Source organism: Dipodomys spectabilis, unplaced genomic scaffold (assembly GCF_019054845.1).
Source record: "Dipodomys spectabilis isolate Male_0828 unplaced genomic scaffold, ASM1905484v1 ptg000043l, whole genome shotgun sequence".
NCBI lineage: Eukaryota > Metazoa > Chordata > Mammalia > Rodentia > Heteromyidae > Dipodomys > Dipodomys spectabilis.
The window spans coordinates 7496407-7517455 of record NW_024870720.1 but is presented as its reverse complement, the minus strand read 5'-3'; the positions used below and the strand labels follow the sequence as shown (position 1 = coordinate 7517455).

The 21049-nt window shown below is 40.6% G+C and overlaps 1 protein-coding gene across 3 annotated transcripts in view; it reads right to left on the bottom strand.

Annotated features, from left to right (window-relative positions):
• Ube2k (ubiquitin conjugating enzyme E2 K) overlaps positions 1-21049 on the bottom strand; it is a 53695-nt gene that overhangs the window by 9029 nt on the left and 23617 nt on the right. Inside the window, exons 2-3 of one of the 3 annotated variants that reach the window (XM_042678055.1) lie at positions 17924-18017; positions 12835-12893 (exon numbers count right to left, since the gene is read on the bottom strand). The exons of 1 other annotated variant lie outside the window; for it this stretch is intronic. In XM_042678055.1, the coding sequence (XP_042533989.1) occupies positions 12835-12893; positions 17924-18017 (153 nt within the window). The remainder of the gene's footprint in view (positions 1-12834; positions 12894-17923; positions 18018-21049) is intronic. One more of the 3 variants, XM_042678057.1, reaches the window with a different exon arrangement.

Below are 21049 nucleotides of genomic sequence, written 5' to 3'. Positions count from 1 at the left end.
TAAAGAAATAACTAGAAGACATGATTTTTAAATTAGTTTAAAAATCTGTCATCAGCCGGGCGCTGGTGGCTCACGCCTGTAATCCTAGCTACTCAGGAGGCTGAGATCTGAGGATCGCGGTTCAAAGCCAGCCCGGGCAGGAAAGACCGTGAAACTCCTATCTCCAATAAACCACCAGAAAACCGGAAGTGGCGCTGTAGCTCAAATGGTAGAGCGCTCACCTTGAGCTGAAGAGCTGAGGGACAGCGCCCAGGCCCAGAGTTCAAGCCCCACGACCGACAAAAAAAAAAAAAATCTGTCATCAAGCCAATTGCCAGTGGCTCACACCTCTAATGCAAGAGGATCAGGGTCTAAAGCCAGCCAGGGTAATCAAACCTGAACAGACAAAGCTGGGAGGTTTTGGTTTGTTGTTGTCAGTTGTGGGGATTCAACTCTGGGCCTGGGCGCTGTCCCTGTGCTCTTCAGCTCAAGGTTAGCACTCTACCAATTGAGCCACAGCGCCACTTCCAGTTTTCTGGTAGTTAATTGGAGATAAGAGTCTCATGGACTTTCCTGCCCAGGCTTGGCTTTGAACTGCAATTCTCAGATCTCAGCCTCCTGAGTAGCTAAGATTACATGCCACTGGTGCCTAGCTTTAATAATCTTACTAATTTCAATATGTCTGTTTCTCTCTCCACTGCCTCTGGTCCTTTAATGGTCTCTCAAAACTGTTTTTCCCTTTATAGGGTTAATTACAACACTGGGGTTTGAAGTAGGGCTTCAAACTTGTTAAGACATCTCTAAGGGAAAAAAAAAAAAAGATATCTCTAAGTTGAGCTATACCTCATGCCCCATTTTGCCCACATTACTTTTTATTCAGGTGGGCCTGGAATAAAATCCTATTTCTACTTATTGTTTTAGGCACTCCATCCAGATATTTAGTTTTTAGGGTCTCACAAACTTGCTTCTTTCTCTGGCATTACACTGGCCTGGAGATCATCAAAATCTCAATCTTGCAGGTGGCAGGAGTGACAAGGGCATCAACATGCCCTGCTACTGGCTGAGTTGGGGGTCTTGTCAGGTTTTCTTTTGCCTACGCTCACTTCAAAATACCATCCTAAGGGCAAAGTTGGCTCGATGGTAGAGCGCTTGCCTTGCATGCATGAGGCCCTGGGTTCGATTCCTCAGCAACACATAAGCAGAAAAAGCCGGAAGTGACACTGTGACTGAGGTGGTAGGGCGCTAGCCTTGAGCTGAAGAGCTGAGGGACAGCGCCCAGACCTAGAGTTCAGGCCCCACGACCGACAAAACAAAATAACTATCCTGCTGATCTCTATTAAGTTACAATTACAGGTATGAACCACTTATGTGATGATTGTTGTTGTTTTGTCGGTCATGGGGCTTGAACTCTGGGCTTGGACACTGTCCCTCAGCTCTTCAGCTCAAAGCGAGCGCTCTACCGCTTGAGCCACAGCACCACTTCCGGTTTTCTAGTGGTTTTATTGGAGATAAGAGTGTCACGGAATTTTCTGCCCAGGCTGGCTTTGAACCACAATCCTCAGATCTCAGCCTCCTGAGTAGCTATGATTACAGACATGAGCCACCAGTGCCCGGCTTGTTTTCTTGAGTCTCACTCTATGGCTTACAATGGCAATGAAATTGGGATCCTCCTCCCTCTGCCTCTGCCTTCCAATGCTGAGATTACAGTTGTGCACCATCATCCTCAGCTCATTCTCTTTATGTATACAATGTTGACTCCTTAGCCTGAGACTAGCCTACATCGCTACTCCTCTCCACATACCACTTTCTTCTTGTTTTCTGCCAGTGTCTTCATGCATGTTTATTTTCTCAATAATCTATCTTTATACTATATCTTCTCAAACCTCACCAACTACTCTCTCACATTTCACTTTCCAGTACTAATCACTTATTTTATTTTTATTTAAAAGTTTTGTGCTGGTAAATTAAGACTTGAACTCAAGGCTCTAACATGTATTAGCTTTATTGATCAACGATGGCCTTCTACAACTTGACTCACTCCTCTACTGTCAGCTTCTTCCCACTTAATTAGAGATAAGAGTTTCAAGGATTTGCCTATTAGGCTGGCTTCAAACCAAGATCCTCAGCTCTCAGCCTCCTGAGTAGCTAAGATTACAGGAGTAAAGTCACTGGTGCCTGGATAAACTTTGTTATTTTTAGTATGTGGTTAAACTTCAACACAAAAATATTTGTGCTGGTCCTGAGTGGCTCAAACCTTTGATCCTAGTTACTCAGGAGGCTGAGACATGAGGACTGTAGTCCAAAGCCAGCTAGGGCAGAAAAACATGAGACTCATCTCCAACTAACCACCAAAAAGCCAGAAGTAGAACTGTGGTTCAAATGGCAGGGTATTAGCCTTAAGCAAAAAGCTAAAGGGCTTTTGAACTCAGCCCTGGCCCTAAGTTCAAGGCCAGTACTGGCACAACACAGGTGTACGCATTCATGCAGGCGCAAAAACAAACTCAAGTGTACACACTTGCTCAAACACACACATAATAATAAATGGCAAACCTGTTATTAGTCAATTTGTTTCAAATAAAATGAAAGTCAAGAAAGAGAGTAACCATTTCTTCCTAACAAATGCTAAGCACAAATCACACCTTGTAATGTTACCTATACACTGAATTCAATTCAAAAAGAGACATTAATACCAATGAAATAACAGTATTCGCTAAGTTAAAACAAAGTGGCTTACTAGTCTTTTTCCTTTTTTTTCTTCTCTGAGCTTCTTTTGCTCATGGCTAGCACTCTATCACTTTAGCCACAGCGCCACTTGCATGAAATGGTTTAATATGCTGAACAAGACTAACAAACAAATTTAAATTACTACTAAACATGTCAGAAAGGTTATAATTTAGACAAGTACTTCAGGACAAAATTATCTTGGGGGTCTGTATCTACAGTGCAGGGATTAAATACAGGGCCCCTTTCAAGAACTTTACCATTTAGCTACATCCCAAATCTGTGTATTGCTTTTAAGGAGGTTGGTTAACAGATTCCAAACTGGTTCCAGTTTGGAGGACCTTATGACTCCTGGTCTTGCTTGAGCTGGTGGTACTCTACCACTTGAAGGATGCCTGCAGACCAGAATTTTGCTGGTTATTTTCTGCCTAGGATCCCATCACACAGCAAATATCTAGGTCTCATCTTTCTGGGTAGTTAGGATGGCTCTATTTTGCTTTTCTTTTCATCTTTTCTTTTCTCTGCCCCCACCCCCTGCCTGTTTTGGGGGTTCTGTCCCTGAGCTTCTTTTGCTCAAGGATAGCACTGCACCCCCTTGAGCAAAAGGGATGGAGCTCCACTTCTGGCTTTGTGGTAGTAAATTGGAGCCAAGAGTCTCACAGGCCGAGGTGCAGTGGCTCACACCTGTAATCCTAGCTACTCAGAAAGCTATTAGGATAGCAGTTATCTCCAATTAAACACCCCCAAATGAGAAGCAGCACTGTGGTTCAAATGCCTCAGGGACATTGCCAAGGCTCTGAGTTCAAGCCCTACCACCACCACACACACGCAAAAAAAGTCTCATGTGCTTTCAAAGCTGGCTTTGAACTTCAATCCTCAGATCTCAGCTTACTGGTGCCTTTTTTTTTTTTTCATTGTCGGTTGTGGGGCCTGAACTCTGAGCCTGGGCACTTTCCTTCAGCAACTCAACTCAAGGCTGTCGCTCTACCACTTAAGCCCCAGCGCCACTTCCGGCCTTTTCTACGTATGTGGTGCTGAGGAATCGAGCCCAGGGCCTCATGCTTGCAAGGCAAGCACTCTACCACTGAGTCACCTTCCCAGCCCATATATTTTGCTGTTTAAGTTAGAGTCTCCTATAGCCAATTCCCCCTGCCACCTACATACATATGCAAAATCAAGGAAACAAAACGAATAAAATCACTACACTAATTCTTATTTCTACAAGTAGAAGTAACTAATTTTGGATTTAGAAATGAACAAAACTGCTTTTCATGACACTCAATTATCCACCAGTGAATCTAGTGGGCTGGCATGTTTGTTTGAAACAGGGTTGCTATATAATCCAGGACACCTCAGCCTCAACTGCCACAACAGGCATTGTCAACAGGCCCAGTTTTTGTGTGATCTACTTGATCCCTTCTTTTTTCTTTTTTTTGTCCATCATGGGGCTTGAACTCTGGGCTGGGCGCTGTCCCTGCGCTCTTCAGCTCAAGGCCAGTGCTCTACACTTAAGCCACCGCACTACTTCCAGTTTTCCAGTGGTTTATTGAAGAGTCTCACAGACTATCCTGCCAGGGTTGGCTTTGAATCGTGATCCTCAGATCTCTGGCTCCTGCGTAGCTAGGATTACAGGCATGAGCCACAGGTACCCGACTCAATGCCTTCTTTCCTTTCTTCTTACCTTCTCTCCCTCCCTCTTCCTCTTATTGTCTTTTTTATCATTAACCACCTATTTTCATGAGATTTCATCTTATTCCTTAATCATGTCTTATATAAACAAATGGTCTGCACAAATAACCCTGAATACTGTCCCATTCATTAAACTCAACTTCTAAACAAAAACGTAGAACCGTATTTGTGTTCTATTGGATAAATGCCCAGCAGTGGGATTGCTGGGCCATAGGGTATTCTTTATTTATTTAAGGAACCTCCATACTTCTTTCCAGAGTGGTTGAACAAGCTCACATATTCCTACCAATAGTGTAATAAAGCTCTGGTTTGGGCTGGGAAGGTGGCTCAGTGGTAGAGTGCTTGCCTTGCATGCATGAGGCCCTGGGTTCGATTCCTCAGCACCACATAAGCAAAAAGAAAAAAGCCAAAGTGGCGCTGTGGCTCAAGTGGTAGAGCGCTAGCCTTGAGCTGAAGAGCTGAGGGACAGCGCCCAGGCCCAGAGTTCAGGCCCCATGACCGGACCCAAAAATAAAAAATAAATAAAATAAATAAAAATAAATAAAGCTCTGGTTTGGCAAAAGCCTCATGAGCATTTGTGTTGTTTTACTGATAGTGGCCATTCTATCTGGAATGAAGTGGAATCTCAGTGTGGTTTTCTTTTTTTTTCTCTAGGGTTTGAAATCAGGGCCTGAGTACTGACCCTGAACCGCTCAAGGATAGCACTCTACCACTCAAGCCACAGCGTCTCTTCCCACTTTTTCACAGTAGGTTATTGAAGAGTTTCATGGACTTTCTTGCCTGGGCTGGCTTCAAACTGTGATCCTCAGATCTCAGTCTCCTGAGTGGTTAGGATTATAGGTATGAGGCAATGGTACCTGGCTTCAGGGTTGTTTTGATTTGAATTTCCTTTCTGGCCAGAGATGAGCATTTTTCCTGTGTCTATTGGTCATTTTTTTCTACTTTTTCTGAGACGTCTCTCAAGTCATTAGTCCATTCATTAACTGGGTTGTTTCTTTGAGGGTTTAATTTTTGAGGATTTTTGTTTTGTTTGTCGGTTGTAGGGCTTGAACTCTGGGCCTGGGCCTTGTCCCTGAGCTCTTCAGCTCAAGGCTAGCACTCTACCATTTGGGCTACAGCACCACTTGCAGTTTTCTGATGGTTAATTGGAGATAAGACTCTCAGACTTTCTTGCCCCGGCTGCTTTGAACCATGATTCTCAGATCTCAACCTCCTGAGTAGCTAGGATTACAAGCGTGAGCCACTGACACCTGACCTTTCAGAATTTAATTTTCTGAGCTCCAAACATATTCTGGGTATGAGGCTCTTGTCTGATGTATAGCTAGCAAAAATCTTAAAACAGTATAGTCATCAGCCATCAGCATAATCATGTTCATTTCAGCACTATTCAGCAGAGCCAAAGTATGGAAAGAAAACGTAGTATATGTAACTATGGAAATTAACTCATCCACTAGAAAAGATTACTGTACCATGTGCAAAGAAATGGAAAGACTTGGAAAAAACTGTATTAAGTAATCTAGGCCCAGAGAAACAAAGATTGCATGGTTTCCCTCATTTGTAGTAGATGGAATGTACCGATATATAAGTAAACATGAAAGGTGGTATGCAAGTGATTACAAATGAATTAACTGAAGTGTAATATAATTTATGGAGAGCACAAATAGTATTCTTTTTTAGAAAAATTAGATCAATGCCCAAACAAAATCAGCACCAGAAAATGGGTACATGCAAGGGGCCACAAGGAGAGGGTCAAGATGAATGAAGAGGGGAAGGGAGGGAGGATTGGTTAAGAATTCATTGTAGGGCTGGGAATGGAGCTCAGTGGTAGAGACTTCCCTAGAATGCATGAAGCCCTGGGTTTGATTCCTCAGTACCACATAGACAGAAAAAACCCGAAGTGGTACTTCAGGGACAGCGCCCAGGCCCAGAGTTCAAGACCTACGACTGACAATCCCCCCCAAAAAGGGGAGTGGGGGAATGGGAGCATATAAGAGGGATAAAAAAATGTTAAAAGGGGTGACACTGATCAAAATGCACTGTATTCATAAGCTACCTTGTTATAGGCCCCTATTTTATACAATGATTTTTATTTTTTTAAAAAGAGAAAAAAATGTAGAGGGACTGGGAAAGTGGCTCAGTGGTAGAGCGCTTGCCTCACATGCATGAGGCCCTGGGCTCGATTCCTCAGCACCACATACACAAAAAAAGCTGGAAGTGGCACTGTGGCTCAAGTGGTAGAGTGCTAGCCTTGAGCTGAAGAGCTGAGATCTGAGGATGAAGGTTCCAGGCCAGCTTGAGACTCTTAACTGAGGCAGGGGAGCAACAGCAGAATACCAAAACGGAATGAAAACGTTGAGCAAATGCAAGGCCCTGAGTTTAACTCTCAGTAGTGGCTTAAAAATACTAACAGTACAGTGATACTTTTAGTTACTTATTTAGAGTCATAGCTCAGATGTGACTACAAAACAGATATGGTAATAGTTTATAGTATGAGGATATCTATTATAACAAATCAAGTCTCCATGTTTCCATATAGACTACCTGAAAACTTCAGAGCACCTCAGCGAGTACTATAAAGTAAACACAACCTTAACACTGTTTACAAGACTCTAAATATTATGAAACATCAATTAATGCTACAAAAAAATCATATATACATATATGTATATGTTTGTATATGTATATGTGTGTGCTCTACCAGACAAAATGGATCACACAATTCTTATCCATACAGTAAACTATCACTACTCTCAGCCTTCTTATCTTTTCCCACAGGATGTATTAAATTCTACAAACATTTCTCCTATGGTCATGATAAATATGAACTTACATTTTCACCAGAACTTCCAGTTTCAAGAATGAAATTCAAAGATATTATTCAATAATTTTTTTAAATTCTAAACTTTTTTTTTTGCCAGTCCTGGGGCTTGAAACTCAAGAGCCTGGGCTCTGTCCCTGAGCTTCCTTTGCTCAAGGCTAGCACTCTACCACTTGAGCCACAGCACTACTTTTTCTGTTTACTTGGTACTGAGGAATCAAACCCAGGGCTTCATGCGTGCTAGGCAAGCACTTTACCACTAAGCCACATCCCCAGCACCTAAACATGGTTTTAAATATGCATTCATACCGAGCATTGGTGGCTCATGCCTGTAATCCTAGCTACTCAGGAAGCTAAGATATGAAGACCACAGGTCAGAGCCAGCTATGGATCTTGTGCTGGACTTAAGCACAAAAACCTGGGAATAATGCTCAGGTCCTGAATGCAAGCCTCAGAAGCAGCGTACACGCGGCAGGCACACGCGCACTTGCACACGCACACGCACACATGCATGCAAAAACTGGATGTACATATTTTATCAAATTTCTCTACTTCAGCTGATTCAAATCTGTAATACCTTTGGTTACAAGTCAATCTTCTAGTATATAATTTATTACAGAATAAATCAAATATTCAGTGGGCAGCAAGAGAGTAGTCGTGTTTGCCTAGGAAACTCAAGTCCCTGAAATTTAATACCAATGCTGTTAAAAAAGGGGGGTGTGGGAATATACTCTATCCATGGTAAAATAATAAATAGAAGTATTTATATTACTTTCTCAAATTTCAGCTATATTAATAACAGTTGCCCCAATCCCTGGGAGAGACATACATCCTATGAGCTCTAGTAGATGCCTGAAGTTCAAGATAGTATTATACATTATATACCATTTTTTCCCTGAAGAAACTCCTATAATGAAGTCTTATTTATAAACATGGTAGAAGATAAATAATAACATTATATATACTTAAATAGTAATGTAGTAAGTGTATATGTACGTACTACATAGCAAGTTATATAAAACTTAAGAAGTATTAGGAAACATTTGCCTCTCCAATTTTTTATTTGGTGTTTTCAGATATGGTCTGACTACAAAAAGCAAAACTGGGGGCTGGGCTGGTGGCTCAGTGGTAGAGCACTTGCCTTGCACGCATGGGCCCTGGGTTCAATTCCTCAGCACCACATAAGCAGAAAAAAGCTGGAAGTGGCGCTGTGGCTCAAGTGGTAAGGTGCTTGCCTTGAGCTGAAGAGCTGAGGGACGGTGCCCAGGCCCAGAGTTCAGGCCCCACGACCAAGGGAAAAAAAAAGCAAAACTGCTAGTGGAGGGACCTGACTGTAATTGTGTCAAAGTGCCTAACAGAGAGCCAACGTTAAGATTACTTTGGAGCTTGTACAATAGAGGCAATACATAAATGCATCACATAATTGACCCAATTTAAAGTGCAAATTGTCAGGTGCCAGAGGATCACACCTGTAATCAAAGTTCCAAGTCTGATACGAAAAAAAGTTCATGAGATGATCTCCAATTAACTAACAAAAAGCCAGAAGTTGTGACTCAAGTGGTAGAGTGCCAGCCTTGAGCAAAAAAGCTAAGGGGAAGGGGCTGGGAAGGTGGCTCAGTGGTAGAGCGCTTGCCTTGCATGCATGAGGCCCTGGGTTCGATTCCTCAGCACCACATAAGCAGAAAAAAAAAAGCCAGAAGTGGCGCTGTGGCTCAAGTGGTAGAGTGCTACCCTTGAGCTGAAGAGCTGAGGGACAGCGCCCAGGCCCAGAGTTCAGGCCCCATGACCTGACCCCCCCTCCCCCCAAAAAAAGCTAAGGGGAAGTGACCAGACCCTAAAATTCAAGCTCTAGTATCAGTATAAAAATAAACAGTTAATTGCTGGTAGCTCATACATGTAAACGTAGCTACTCAGCCACATTCCCTGGACAGGGAAGATTGTGAGATTCTTACCTCCAATCAAGTAACAAAAAGCCAGAAGTGGAGGTGAGCTTTAGACTTGAACACAAAAGATCAGGAACTGTACTGAGGCACTAAGTTCAAGCCCAGGAAGAGCACAAAAAAATAAACCAATCAGGATAACTAAAACAAATGTCCATCTACACCGGAAGGGAAAAACAAAATGTAATACATCCATAAATGGAATACTATTTTGCCTTTGTAAAGGCAAATTCTATAACATGAATAAACACTGACATTATGCTAAATGAAACAGGACAAAAAGATACATCCTGGATTGCACTTACATAAGTACCTATAATAGTGACATTCATGGAAACAAAGTAGAATAGAGCTCTTTTTTTTTTTTTTTGGGGGGGGGGGGTCGGTCATGGGGCTTGAACTCTGGGCCTGGGTGCTGTCCCTGAGTTCTTTAGATCAAGGCTAGCACTGTACCACTTGAGCCACAGTGGCACTTTTGGTTTTCTGGTGTTTAATTGGAGATAAGAGTCCCACGGACTTTCCAGCCCTGGCTGGTTTTAAACTGTGATCCTCAGATTTCAGCCTCCTGAGTAGTTAGGATGATAGGCATGAGCCACCAGTGCCCAGCAAGGATAATGCTTTTAATTAAAGCTTCAAGTAAGAATAATGGGGAGTTATTGTTTAATGGATAGTTTTAGTTTAGGAAGATGAAAAAGCTATGGAGATGGATGTGGATAAAGGCTTCAGAAAAAATGTATATTTGTTAACCCACGTACCTAAAATGTCCTTAAGATTGTAAGTTTTTTGCTGAGTGCTGGTGGCTCATGCCTGTAATTCTAGCTACTCAGGAGGCTGAGATCTGAGGATCATGTTTCAAAGCCAACCCTGGCAGGAAAGTCCATGAGCCTCTTATCATCAATTAACTACCAGAAAACCAGAAGTGGAAGTGGCTCAAGTGGTTGAGCACTTGCCTTGATGAAGAGCCTAGGGACAGTGTCCAGGCTCAGAGTTCAAGCCCCACGACAGACCCCCCCCCCAAAAAAAAGGTTATTAGTATTTCATCCTGTATATTTTATAATAACAGTTAATTTTTATCAGAAAATGAACATACACAATCAACAGAATAACAGACCCAGAAGTGGAGCTGTGGCTCAAGTGGAAGAGTGCTCGCTTTGAGCTAAAGAGCTCAGGGACAGCACCCAGGCCCATAGTTCAAGCCCCATGCCCAACAACAACAACAAAAGCTATGCTGAAAATAATATAACTGGTATTATATAAATGATAGAGATGGAACAGACAAGACACATTTTACAGGTTCAACTTTGTAAACTGGTTCTTCAACAGACCTCAAAAGAAATCCAACATTTAAAAAGGGTTTGTAAAGTTCATGTGAGACACCGGTGCAGGTAGCTAATGCCTATAGTCCTAGCTACTTAAGAGGCTAAGATATGAAGACAGCAAAGTCCACAGCATAGTCAAAGAGACTGTGATCTCCAGTTAACCACCAAATATACAGCAGGGAGTGGAGCTGTGCCCCAAGTTTTCTTTTCTTTTTTTTTGGTGTGTGTCTTTCATGGGGCCTGAACTCTGGGCCTGGGCATTGTCCCTCAGCTCTTCAGCTCAAGGCTAGTGCTCTACCACTTGTGCCTCAAGTTTTAAAGCATTATCCTTGACCAAAAAACCTAGGACCAACTCAAAAACGAAATACATAAAGTTCATGTGAAAACACAAAGGCAGAGAACAATAAACATCACCTACAAAGAATAAATATCTAGGTTGAAAGGGAGACCTGTATGTTCAGTAGAAATGATAGGTGAAGGTAAAGAAGAAAATGGAATTAAGTTGTGGAAGGCATTAAAGCAAAATGTATTGGAGGGGAGGTAAAAAGAAAAAGAGGGAGGGGAGGTATGAGTAGATCATCAAAACTACTTTTCAAGCAGGTAGTTGGGGGGGGGGGGGGTGCGGCAGGAAGAAGGCTAGAGAGGGAAAGAGAGAAGGAAGGGGGAGGGCAAGCTGCAATCTGTAATCTGAAGTGCTCAGAAGGCTAAAATTTAAAGTCATGATTCAAAGTGAAACAACTCCAAATAACTTTTATTTTTTTGGGTGGGTCATGGGGTTTGAACCTGGGCCTGGGCCCTATCCCTGAACTCTTCAGCTCAAGGTTAGCCACAGCACCACTTCTGGTTTTCTGGTAGTTAATTGGAGATAAGAGTCTCACAGATTTTCCTGCCCAGCCAGACTGGCTCTGAACCCAGTCCTCAGATCTCAGCCTCCTGAGTAGTCATGTTTACAGGAGTGAGCCACTGGCACCCAGCCAATTAACCATTTTTAAGTGAATCTTTAATGACATATAACTCAAGTGGTGGAGTGCCAGTGAGCAAAAAAGCCAAGGCCTAGAGTTCTAGAGAAAGAAAGAAAGAAAGAAAGAAAGAAAGAAAGAAAGAAAGAAAGAAAGAAAGAAAGAAAGAAAGAAAGAAAGAAAGAAAGAAAGAAAGAAAGAAAGAAAGAAAGAAAGAAAGAAGGAAAGAGAGGGAGGGAGGGAGGGAGGGAGGGAGGGAAAGAAAAAAGGGAGGGGGAGGGGAGGGGAGAGGAGAAAGGGAGGGGAGGGGAAAATCAAACAACAAACTTAAAATTTTTAGAACAGTTGAAAGTATGAATAGGAGTGGCAATATGGAAACATGATTGGTAGCAGGTACAATGAGTCTCAAAACCACATTCCTTAAGCAAAGAATATTCAGTTTTCTCCTTTTTGTTGAGATTTGGACCCCATACACTTGCAGAAAGTAGGCAAGATGGCAGGCGCTGGTTGTTCACGCCTGTAATCCTAGCCACTCAGGAGGCTGATATCTGAGGATCTCAGCTCAAAGCCAGCTCCAGCAGGAAAGTCCGAGAGAATCTTATCTCCAATAAACCACTAGAAAACCGGAAGTGGCACTGTGGCTCGTGGTAGAGTGCTTGCCTTGAGCTGAAGAGCTGAGGGACAGGGCCCAGGCCCAGAGTTTAGGCCCCACGACCGGACCCCAAAAAAAAAAAAAAAAAAAAAAAAAAAAAAAGTAGGCAAGTGTTCTACCACTGACCTACATCTCTAGCCTTCAAATAATTTATGAAGAAAAATCAACACACTCTTCCTTAAAACAAATATTTTTTGAGGAAAGAATCCATCTCAAAACTGTTAACACTCAAGTTTTTGTGGGTTTTTGTCAGTTGTGGGGCTTGAACTCTGGGCCTAGGTGCTGTCCCTGAAGTCTTGGGCTAAAGGCAAGCGCTCTACCACTTAAGCCACAGTGCCACTTCCGGTTTTCTGATGGTTAATTGGAGATAAGAGCCTCATGGACTTTCCTGCCTGGTCTGGCTTTGAACCAAGATACTCAGATCTCAGTTTCCTTAGTAGCTAGAATTATAGGCATGAGCCACCAGGGCCCAGCAACACTCTTAAGTTTTATAAACATGTCTGAGTCTTTTTCAGATGCACATTACTTTCCAATACAAAGTCATTACAGGTTGCCTTGGAGTAAGCTTCCTTTTCATTATGATTTCAGAAGCAAGCCCCTTTGTCACTGACTGGAAACTTGTCCACATTAAATTTAATCACAGTTGTAAACAATTCTTAAAAGCTGCAAAAGTTAAGGAGCTCTAAAGTATGTATTAGGTAAGTCAAGAAATATATCATGTCTTAAAAGTTCATGCACAAAAATAGGGTTACAATACCTTTGGGGGATTAAATGGGTATGTTTCTGGTATTTTTATCTCTAGTTGGTATCTTCCTCCTAAAAAATGGTAAGAACAAATAATGTTGCTCAACTCAAACATGAAATCAAATATATTGATAATTCTTCAAATATCTTTTTACATATTCAATTACAAGTTAATTTTAAAAGTAAAACTCAAAAAATATCTAAAACATTATTGTCCATCTAAAATATACATATAACTCATTAGTTAATGAATAAATCACAGGGTTATTCATGAAGACATCAAAGCTACAATCAAATGCCACGTATCTCATTAAGACAACTAGTGGAATAGAGGTTCCATTTTTTATCAAGTCCACGCTGTTTTAAGTTGCTAAATAAGAGCAGAAAAAATAGGCGAAGAAATAAAAAGCAGATATAAAGGGATAGGTATCATACAAAGGATTCACGTAATGCTAAAACTAAGAACAAAACAATTTATTTTTGCTAGTTCTCTATTATGTTAAAAAAAAAAAAAGCCCTAATCTTTCAACATATGTCCTAAGTTATCTTTAATACAATTTGTTAAACATGTAAAAACAAAATCCAAGAATGAAAAAAGAGACAGGCATAAAATCACTGAATTAGCTGGGCAATCCTAGATATTTTAGGAGGCCGAAATATAAGGATTTCACTGTGAAGCCTGCCCAGGAAGGTCTGTGCAAATCTTAACTTCAATTAACTACCAGAAAGGTGAAAGTGGAACTGTTGAAGTGGTAGGGAATTACCCTTGAGCAGAAAAAGCTAAGGAACAGGACAGGCTATGAGCGCAAACCCCACATAGGAACTAATAATAATATGAAAGTAAAACTAGGGGCTGAGAAGGTGGCTCAGTGGTAGAGGCCCTGGCTTCGATTCCTCAGCACCACATAAGCAGAAAAAGCCAGAAGTGGAGCTGTGGCACAAGTGGTAGAGTGCTAGCCTTGAGCTAAAGAGCTGAGGGACAGCACTCAGGCCCCACAACCAGCCAAAAAATAAAACAAAACAAAAAATAATTTTTTCTTTCTCAACAAAGGGTACACAAAATGCAAACCTTTACAAAATAGACTTAACCAGTAAAACTGTATATAAAGAGAAAACAATAATACATTTGTTTTCAATTCTCTACAGCAACCAACCAGGTATTTATAAAAAGCCTATCCAGCTTCTGGTAACTTGACTATTAAAGGGAAAGATAACTTGCTTCTCAGTAAACGCAAGGAAAGAAGCTCTATACTGGATGGGAGGCTGCATTAGAATCCTAACTCTAAGAAACCTTTCAATTCTAAGACTTTATGACCCATTAACAAAATGTTCCCTCTTATAAAACTGCAGAAAATGCTTTATATCTTAAAAGTAAATGAGTAAAGTAAATAAATACTTCATATTTGTTAAAAGTAAATATGAAGGCAAAGCACTGGTGGCTCAGACCTGTAATTGTAGCTACTCAGGAGGCTGAGATCTGAAGATCACGGTTCAAAGCCAGCTCAGGCAGGAAACTCTGTGACTCTTATCTCCAGTACACTAGTCCAAAAACTGGAAGTGGCACTGTGGCTCAAGTGGTAGAGTGCTCGCCTTGAGCTGAAGGCTGAGGGATAGTGCCCAGGCCCAGAGTTCAAGCCCCACGACAGGAAAACAAAAACAAAAACAGAAGTGGCACTGTGGCTCAAGTGGTAGAGCAAAAGCAGCTCAGGGTCAGTACCCAGACCCAGAGTTCAAGCCCAGTACAAGCAAAAAAAAAAAAAAAGTAAATACTGGGAGGGAACACAAAAGTGCAATGCCCGAAGTCTCTGATCATATAAAATATTTATCAAAATAAAAAAGAAGGTAACTACTGCTGGGCATCAGTGGCTCAAATCTATAATCTTAGCTATTCAGGAGGCTGAGAATCTAAGGATCGAAGTACAAAGCCAATCCAGGTAAGAAAGTCTGTGATACTCTTATCTCCAATTAACCATCAAAAAGCCAGAAGTGGAACCGCACACACGCACACACACACACACACAATTTATAAGTGTATATGTTCATACATATACATATATATTTAATAAACACTTAAGAGTAGAGGTATAACAATAAAAGTTTAATAAAGCTTTCACTACAGAATATTTACGTTTTGAGGAATAATTAGGATAATTAAGGAATTTTTATGATTATATTCAATAGCCTTCACTATTTAATATCTCTTTCAGAATACATGGTAGGGCTGGGGGTCAGGAGCTGGGGGAATACATAGGCTGGAATACACATAGGCTGGAAGTGGAGCTGTGGCTCAACTTGTAGAGTGTGCCTTGAGCACAAAAGCTCAGATACAGCAGGCCATGAGTTCAAGCCCCAGCATTACCACAAGGGGTGGAGGGGGAGAATACATGTGGAGGTCTGTCATTTTCTAATGAGGCCCAGGCTAGCCTTAAACCCCTGGGGTTCAAATTCTCCTTGTCAAACTTTCCCCCAAATAGCAAGAACTACAATCAACATGCCCTTATGTTCAGTTTTAAGAATAGGTTCCCAGGCTGAATGAAGTAGGTAAACTTGGGACAGTAGCAGAGCACTTATCTAACACAGGACCCCGAGTCTGATACCAACACCAATGAATAAATGAATGGCTTCCAATATTAGAAATTCCTAAACTCTGCAGGCAGTGGTAGCTCACACCTGTAATCTTAGCTAGCCAGAGCTCTGAGGATGGTAGACTGAGGCCAGCCTGGACAGAAAAGTCTGTGAGACTTGTATCTCCAACCAGCAAAAAATCAAATTGGATGTGTGGTTTAAGTGATAAAACACTAGCCTTAAGCAAAAAAAGCAAAGGACAGTATGCAGTTTCTAAGTTCAAGCCCTAGGATCCGCATAGGAAAAAATTTTTTTTTCCTAGCCCTCTATAATCCTACCAACTCAGAAGGCTAAAATCTGAAGATCTTAGTTTGAAGCCAGCTGGGTAGGAAGTTCATGAATCTCATCTCCAATTAAGCACCAAAACAGCTAGAAATAAGAGCTGTGCCTCAAGTAATAGAGTGCTGGCTTTGAGCAAAAACAAGTTCAGGGACAGTGCCTGAGATGAGTTCAAACCCAAGGACAGGAACAAAAAAAGAAAGAAGGGGAGGGGATGGGAGGGGAGGAGGAAAGAAGGAAGAAAAGAGAGAAAGAGAAAGAATAAGAAAAACAAAAACATAGCCAGACACCAGTAGCTCACATCTGCAATCCAGGAGGCCAAGATCTGATGATAATGGTTCAAAGCCAGCCCAGAGAGGAAAATCCACGAGACTTGCTCATCTCCAATAAACTACTCAGAAAAGGCTGGAATTAGTGCTATGGCTCAAATGGTAGAGCACTAGCATTGAGTGCAAAGAGACTTAGGGACAGCACCCAGGCCCAGAGTTCAAGCCTCAGGACTGGCACCAAAAAATAAATGATTTCATGGGGCTGGGAAGGTGGCTCAGTGGTAGAGCGCTTGCCATGCATGCCTGAGGCCCTGGATTCAATTCCTCAGCACCACATAAACAAAAAGAAAAAAGCCGGAAGTGGCGCTGTGGCTCAAGTGTTAGCACGCTAGCCTTGAGCTGAAGAGCTGAGGGACAGTGCCCAGGCCCAGAGTTCAGGCCCCACAACCGGACACCCCCTCCCCCCAAAAAATGATTTCTTTGGTAAAAATTATGTTGGAATTATGGAGACCTTAGAATGTGGCTTAGTGGCAGAGTACTTGCCTAACATGCATAAAGCCCTGGGTTTATTCCTCAGTACCACATAAACAGAACAAGTTAGAAGGGGCACTGAGGCTCACATGGTATAGCCTTAAGCTAAAGAAGCTCAGGGGCAGTGCCCAGACCCTGAGTTCTAACCCTAAGACTGGGGATAAAAAGAAAAAAAAAAATTACAGATATCAGGGCTGGGAATGTGTCTTAGTGGTACAGTGCTTGCCTAGCATGAATGAAGCCCTGGGTTTGATTCCTTAGTACCACATAAAAAAGCCAGAAGTGGTGCTGTGGTTCAAGTGATAAGAGTGCTAGCCTTGAACTAGAGAAGCTCAGGAACAGTGCGCCCAGGTGGGTTCAAGTCCCAGGACTGGCCAAAACAAAACCAAAAAAAACCACCCACATTCAAAGTAGTCTACCCACATTCAAAGTAGTCATAAATACCCAGGAGCGCTAAACTTCAGTCAATCCTGATTTACATAAAAACAGAAAACAATTAAAAGCATAGGCCTTGAAGTCAAAGGTTATTAGTCAAATCCTAGCTCTGTCACTTCAACGTCCCAACCTTAGGCAAATTATTTAATTTCTATGAAGTTAAGTTGCTTCATCTATACTGATAGCTGTACTTACCTCAAAACTTATTGTAAAAACTGAGCAAGAAAATGAATATAAGGCTTGTGTAAGTAAGAGCTACCACATATTTTGCTATATGTTTTCTATTAAGAAAATATTTGTATACGTATATGCAAGGAATATTTGTTTACCTATAACACAAAATTTACAATATTTATGAAGCTTTGCCTAATAAATTAAATGACGATAAAAGTTGCTTCCTGTAACCAATTCCATAGTTTAAAGTAGCTAGAAACTCAATTTGTGAAAATGAAATTCAGCAGATTATTTCCTTTTCTATACATCTTAAAATGACCACTCAAAACTTTCTTAAATAAAGTATTTAGGCTACACCTGTGTGAATATATTAGCAAACGAAACGCTACATGACAAACAAGGGAGAGGTGCTTCTAAAATAAAAGCATTAGTCAAATTTAAGGAAAGATTGGTTATAAATACCATATGAAGGTAACTGAATACAGTCTATTAAAATTAAGAGACAACATTCTATGTTTTGTATTATTAAATTTTAACCTATATGACATGACCTGTAACTTGTTTCTACTAAATCTATTTTGGGGAAAGAAAATATAATAGCTAAAATTCAGTAAGAAAAATTAGTTCAGTCTAGGTGCCCTAATGTATTCGTTTTTAAAAACTACATACATTCTAAGCCAAATGAAGTCATCTTTCATGTATTTTATAGATGCTCAAGATTATTTTGATTTGATGTTTTAGATAATTTCTAATACGCACAATATTTTGATACAGAAAAAAAGTACTTGCCTTCATATGGTGTGTCTGGAGGTCCTGCTATTTCTCCTCTTAATTCTGTAAAATTCTCATCTACAAGATCTACTTTAATTTGATTTTTGCTCGTCTTAAAAATAAACAGAAAATAAATGTTAGTTATATCAACAAGAAAAAAAGCTTGTTTTAAAATATCTATAAAAAATTTGAAACCCCTTTTTCATGTTTTTTATCTGCTGTACTAAAATTAAATTAGCCAAGTTTTAATATTTAAAATTAAGAAGAAATTTTAGCTTTGATTTTTTTCATAAAAGAATCCCACTTTGAACAACACTACAATAGTTTGTTGGCTCTACAGAAAAATTTGATTTTTAAAGAAATTTTTCTGGTTCTGGGGTTTGAACTTAGTGCCTCACACTAGCATAGGCAGGCAACTCAACACTTGAGATGCCTTCAGCCAAACTTTACCAGACTGTTAATAGAGAAATAGTAGAGAACTTATTTTATGTTTGACTCTATGTATATTAGATGCAAAGGAATAGATATACTCCAGTGAAGCTGGCCAATAAAATACTTTATCACCAGACTCTCTGGAGTTCTGTCCACACCATCAGGAAAATTTAGTTATTAAAAAACCACTTAGCAGCTAGGCCTGCGGGGCTTCCAATTCTGTCAGACTCTGATCTCCACTTAACCACCAGAAAACTGCAAGTAGAGCTGTGGCTCAAAGTTGTAGAGCACTAGCCTTGAGTATAAAAGCTCAGGGGCAGAGCCCAAGGTTCAAGGATCACGACCAACCAAAAAAAGCCACTTAGGGCAAGACATAGAAGTTCTCAGAAAATCGTGGTATGAGGCCAATTCTGGAAGTGTATGGATTTTCAACAAAGGACTAGATACAGTAGTATATGCTTGTCATCCCTAGAAACGGGAGATACAATTACAGCCCAGACCACACAGACATAAATGAAGATCATACCTCAAAAATAACCAATGTAATTTGTATGTCTTTGGGAGGATAAGGGGAAGCACAGAAATGGAGGGACAAAAGCTGAACAAATGCCCAAGTGATACCCAGTAGACACTATGTTGAAAATGAACTATACAACTTGTGGGTGGGGGCAGGAGGGAAAGACTGGGAGAGCAAGAGAAGGGGTGACATTGTCCAAAAAGAAATGTACTCTTTACTTGACTCATGTAACTGTAATCTCTCTGTACATCAACTTTATAATAATAATTTTAAAAATTACAAAAAAATACAGCAATAACCAACACAAAAAGGGGCTAGATAGCGAGGTACACTTGTAATCCTAGCTACTCAAGAGGCTAGGATCTGAGAATCACATTGGAAGCCAGCCCAGGCAGAAAAGGCCTTAAGACTCCTATCTACAAATAACTACCATAAAACCAGAAGTGGTATTGTGGCCCAAAAAGTGGCAGATTGTTAGTCTTGTGCAAAAGAGCTCAGGGACAACACCTGGGTCTCGAGTTCAAGCCTCACAACCAAAAAATTTTTAAAAAAGTAAAAATACTTTGTCCACTGTATATAAAAATAAAAATATTAAGATTTCTAAATAAAATAATTATTAGATCTTGCATATCTTCATCAATGCTTTCAAAGATCTCTACAGCTACCCTAATCTCCACTGTAAATTGAAAGTAAATAGTACTAAAATGTTAAGAGTACTACAAGATCTCTTTTGGGAAAGTTTTGGGAAAGAGACAACAATGAAGATTAGAAAGGCTGCTTTCTGGCATTATCCCAATTCTATGGTTAGTAAGATGCTAAACTATTTTAATCCATCTGTCCTTATTTCTGTCCATATTTATCATCACCAAATACAACTTTCCCTCCACTGAAAAACCATCCTTTGTGTACATATAAAAAGTTTACAGAAAAAAGCTAGCTCATGCTTATAATCCTAGCTACTCAGAAGGCTGAGATTTGAGGATCCCAGTGCAAAGCCAGCCAGGGCAGGAAAGGCCGTAGGACTCTTACTTCCAATTAGCCACCAGAAAACCATAAGTGGAGTAGGAGTACTAAAGAGAGACCACTAGCCTTGAAAAAACAAAAGAAAAACAAAAAAAAACTAGCAGCTCAGGACAGCCTCAGGCCCTGTGTTTAAGCTTCAAAACTGACCAAAAAAAAAAAAGTCAGCTCAAGAAAGTACTACCATCATGATGAATGATATTATAAACACATGCTATACATTGTCTACAGTAGAGCCTCTAATACTAAAAAGAAAAAGAAAAATCAAGTTAAATATAGGGTGGTTCTGCACAGCTCAATTTTTGATCAAGTAGCAATTATCCTTTCACCTCACTATTTTGATTTAACAAGTATTTGCAATGTAAAACAAATACCTCTACTGACAAAACCTAGCATAAAGTCTCAGAAACATAAGTCATGGAAAATGGAAAAGGTGAGTTTTAGAAAAGGTACAGCCTGTGGAATCAAACATATGTGAGCTGAATTCTCTTTCTGTCACTTGCTTGTATTATTAACCCAGCTATGCCACCTAACATCAAGATCTCAAGTTTATTACTATGTAACTGTCTCAAAATTAAATGTCTCTTAAACAGAAGTTGATTACCCACTGCATTATCAATGTAATTTTTTTTATTGTGAAAATACCATACACAGGGGTTACAATTACATGGGCAAGATAATGTCAATGTAAAAAAAAAACAACTTTTTTTTTGGGGGGGGGTCTGGTCGTGGGCTTGAACTCTGGGCCTAGGCGCTGTCCCTCAGCTCTTCAGCTCAAGGTTAGCACTCTACCACTTGAGCCACAGCGCCACTTAACAGCTTTTTTCTGCTTATGTGGTGCTGAGGAATCAAACCCAGGACCTCATGCATGCAAGGCAAGTGCTCTACCACTGAGCCACCGGATTCCCAGCCCTCAATGTAAATTTTTAAAAAAACATTTCAAAGCTGTATTTTATCAAATTTATTTCTTATTTTCTTGACATAAATAAGTAACAATGTGTTATTCATTTTAATGATTTTAATAACCAAATAGGCTTCTGGGGAAAACCTTGAACAACTGTGCTATTGTGGCATTACAATTTTTATTCTTTTTTTTTTTGCCAGTCCTGGGCCTGGGTGCTGTCCCTGAGCCTCTTTGTGCTAAAGGCTACTTGAGCCATAGCACCACTTCCAGC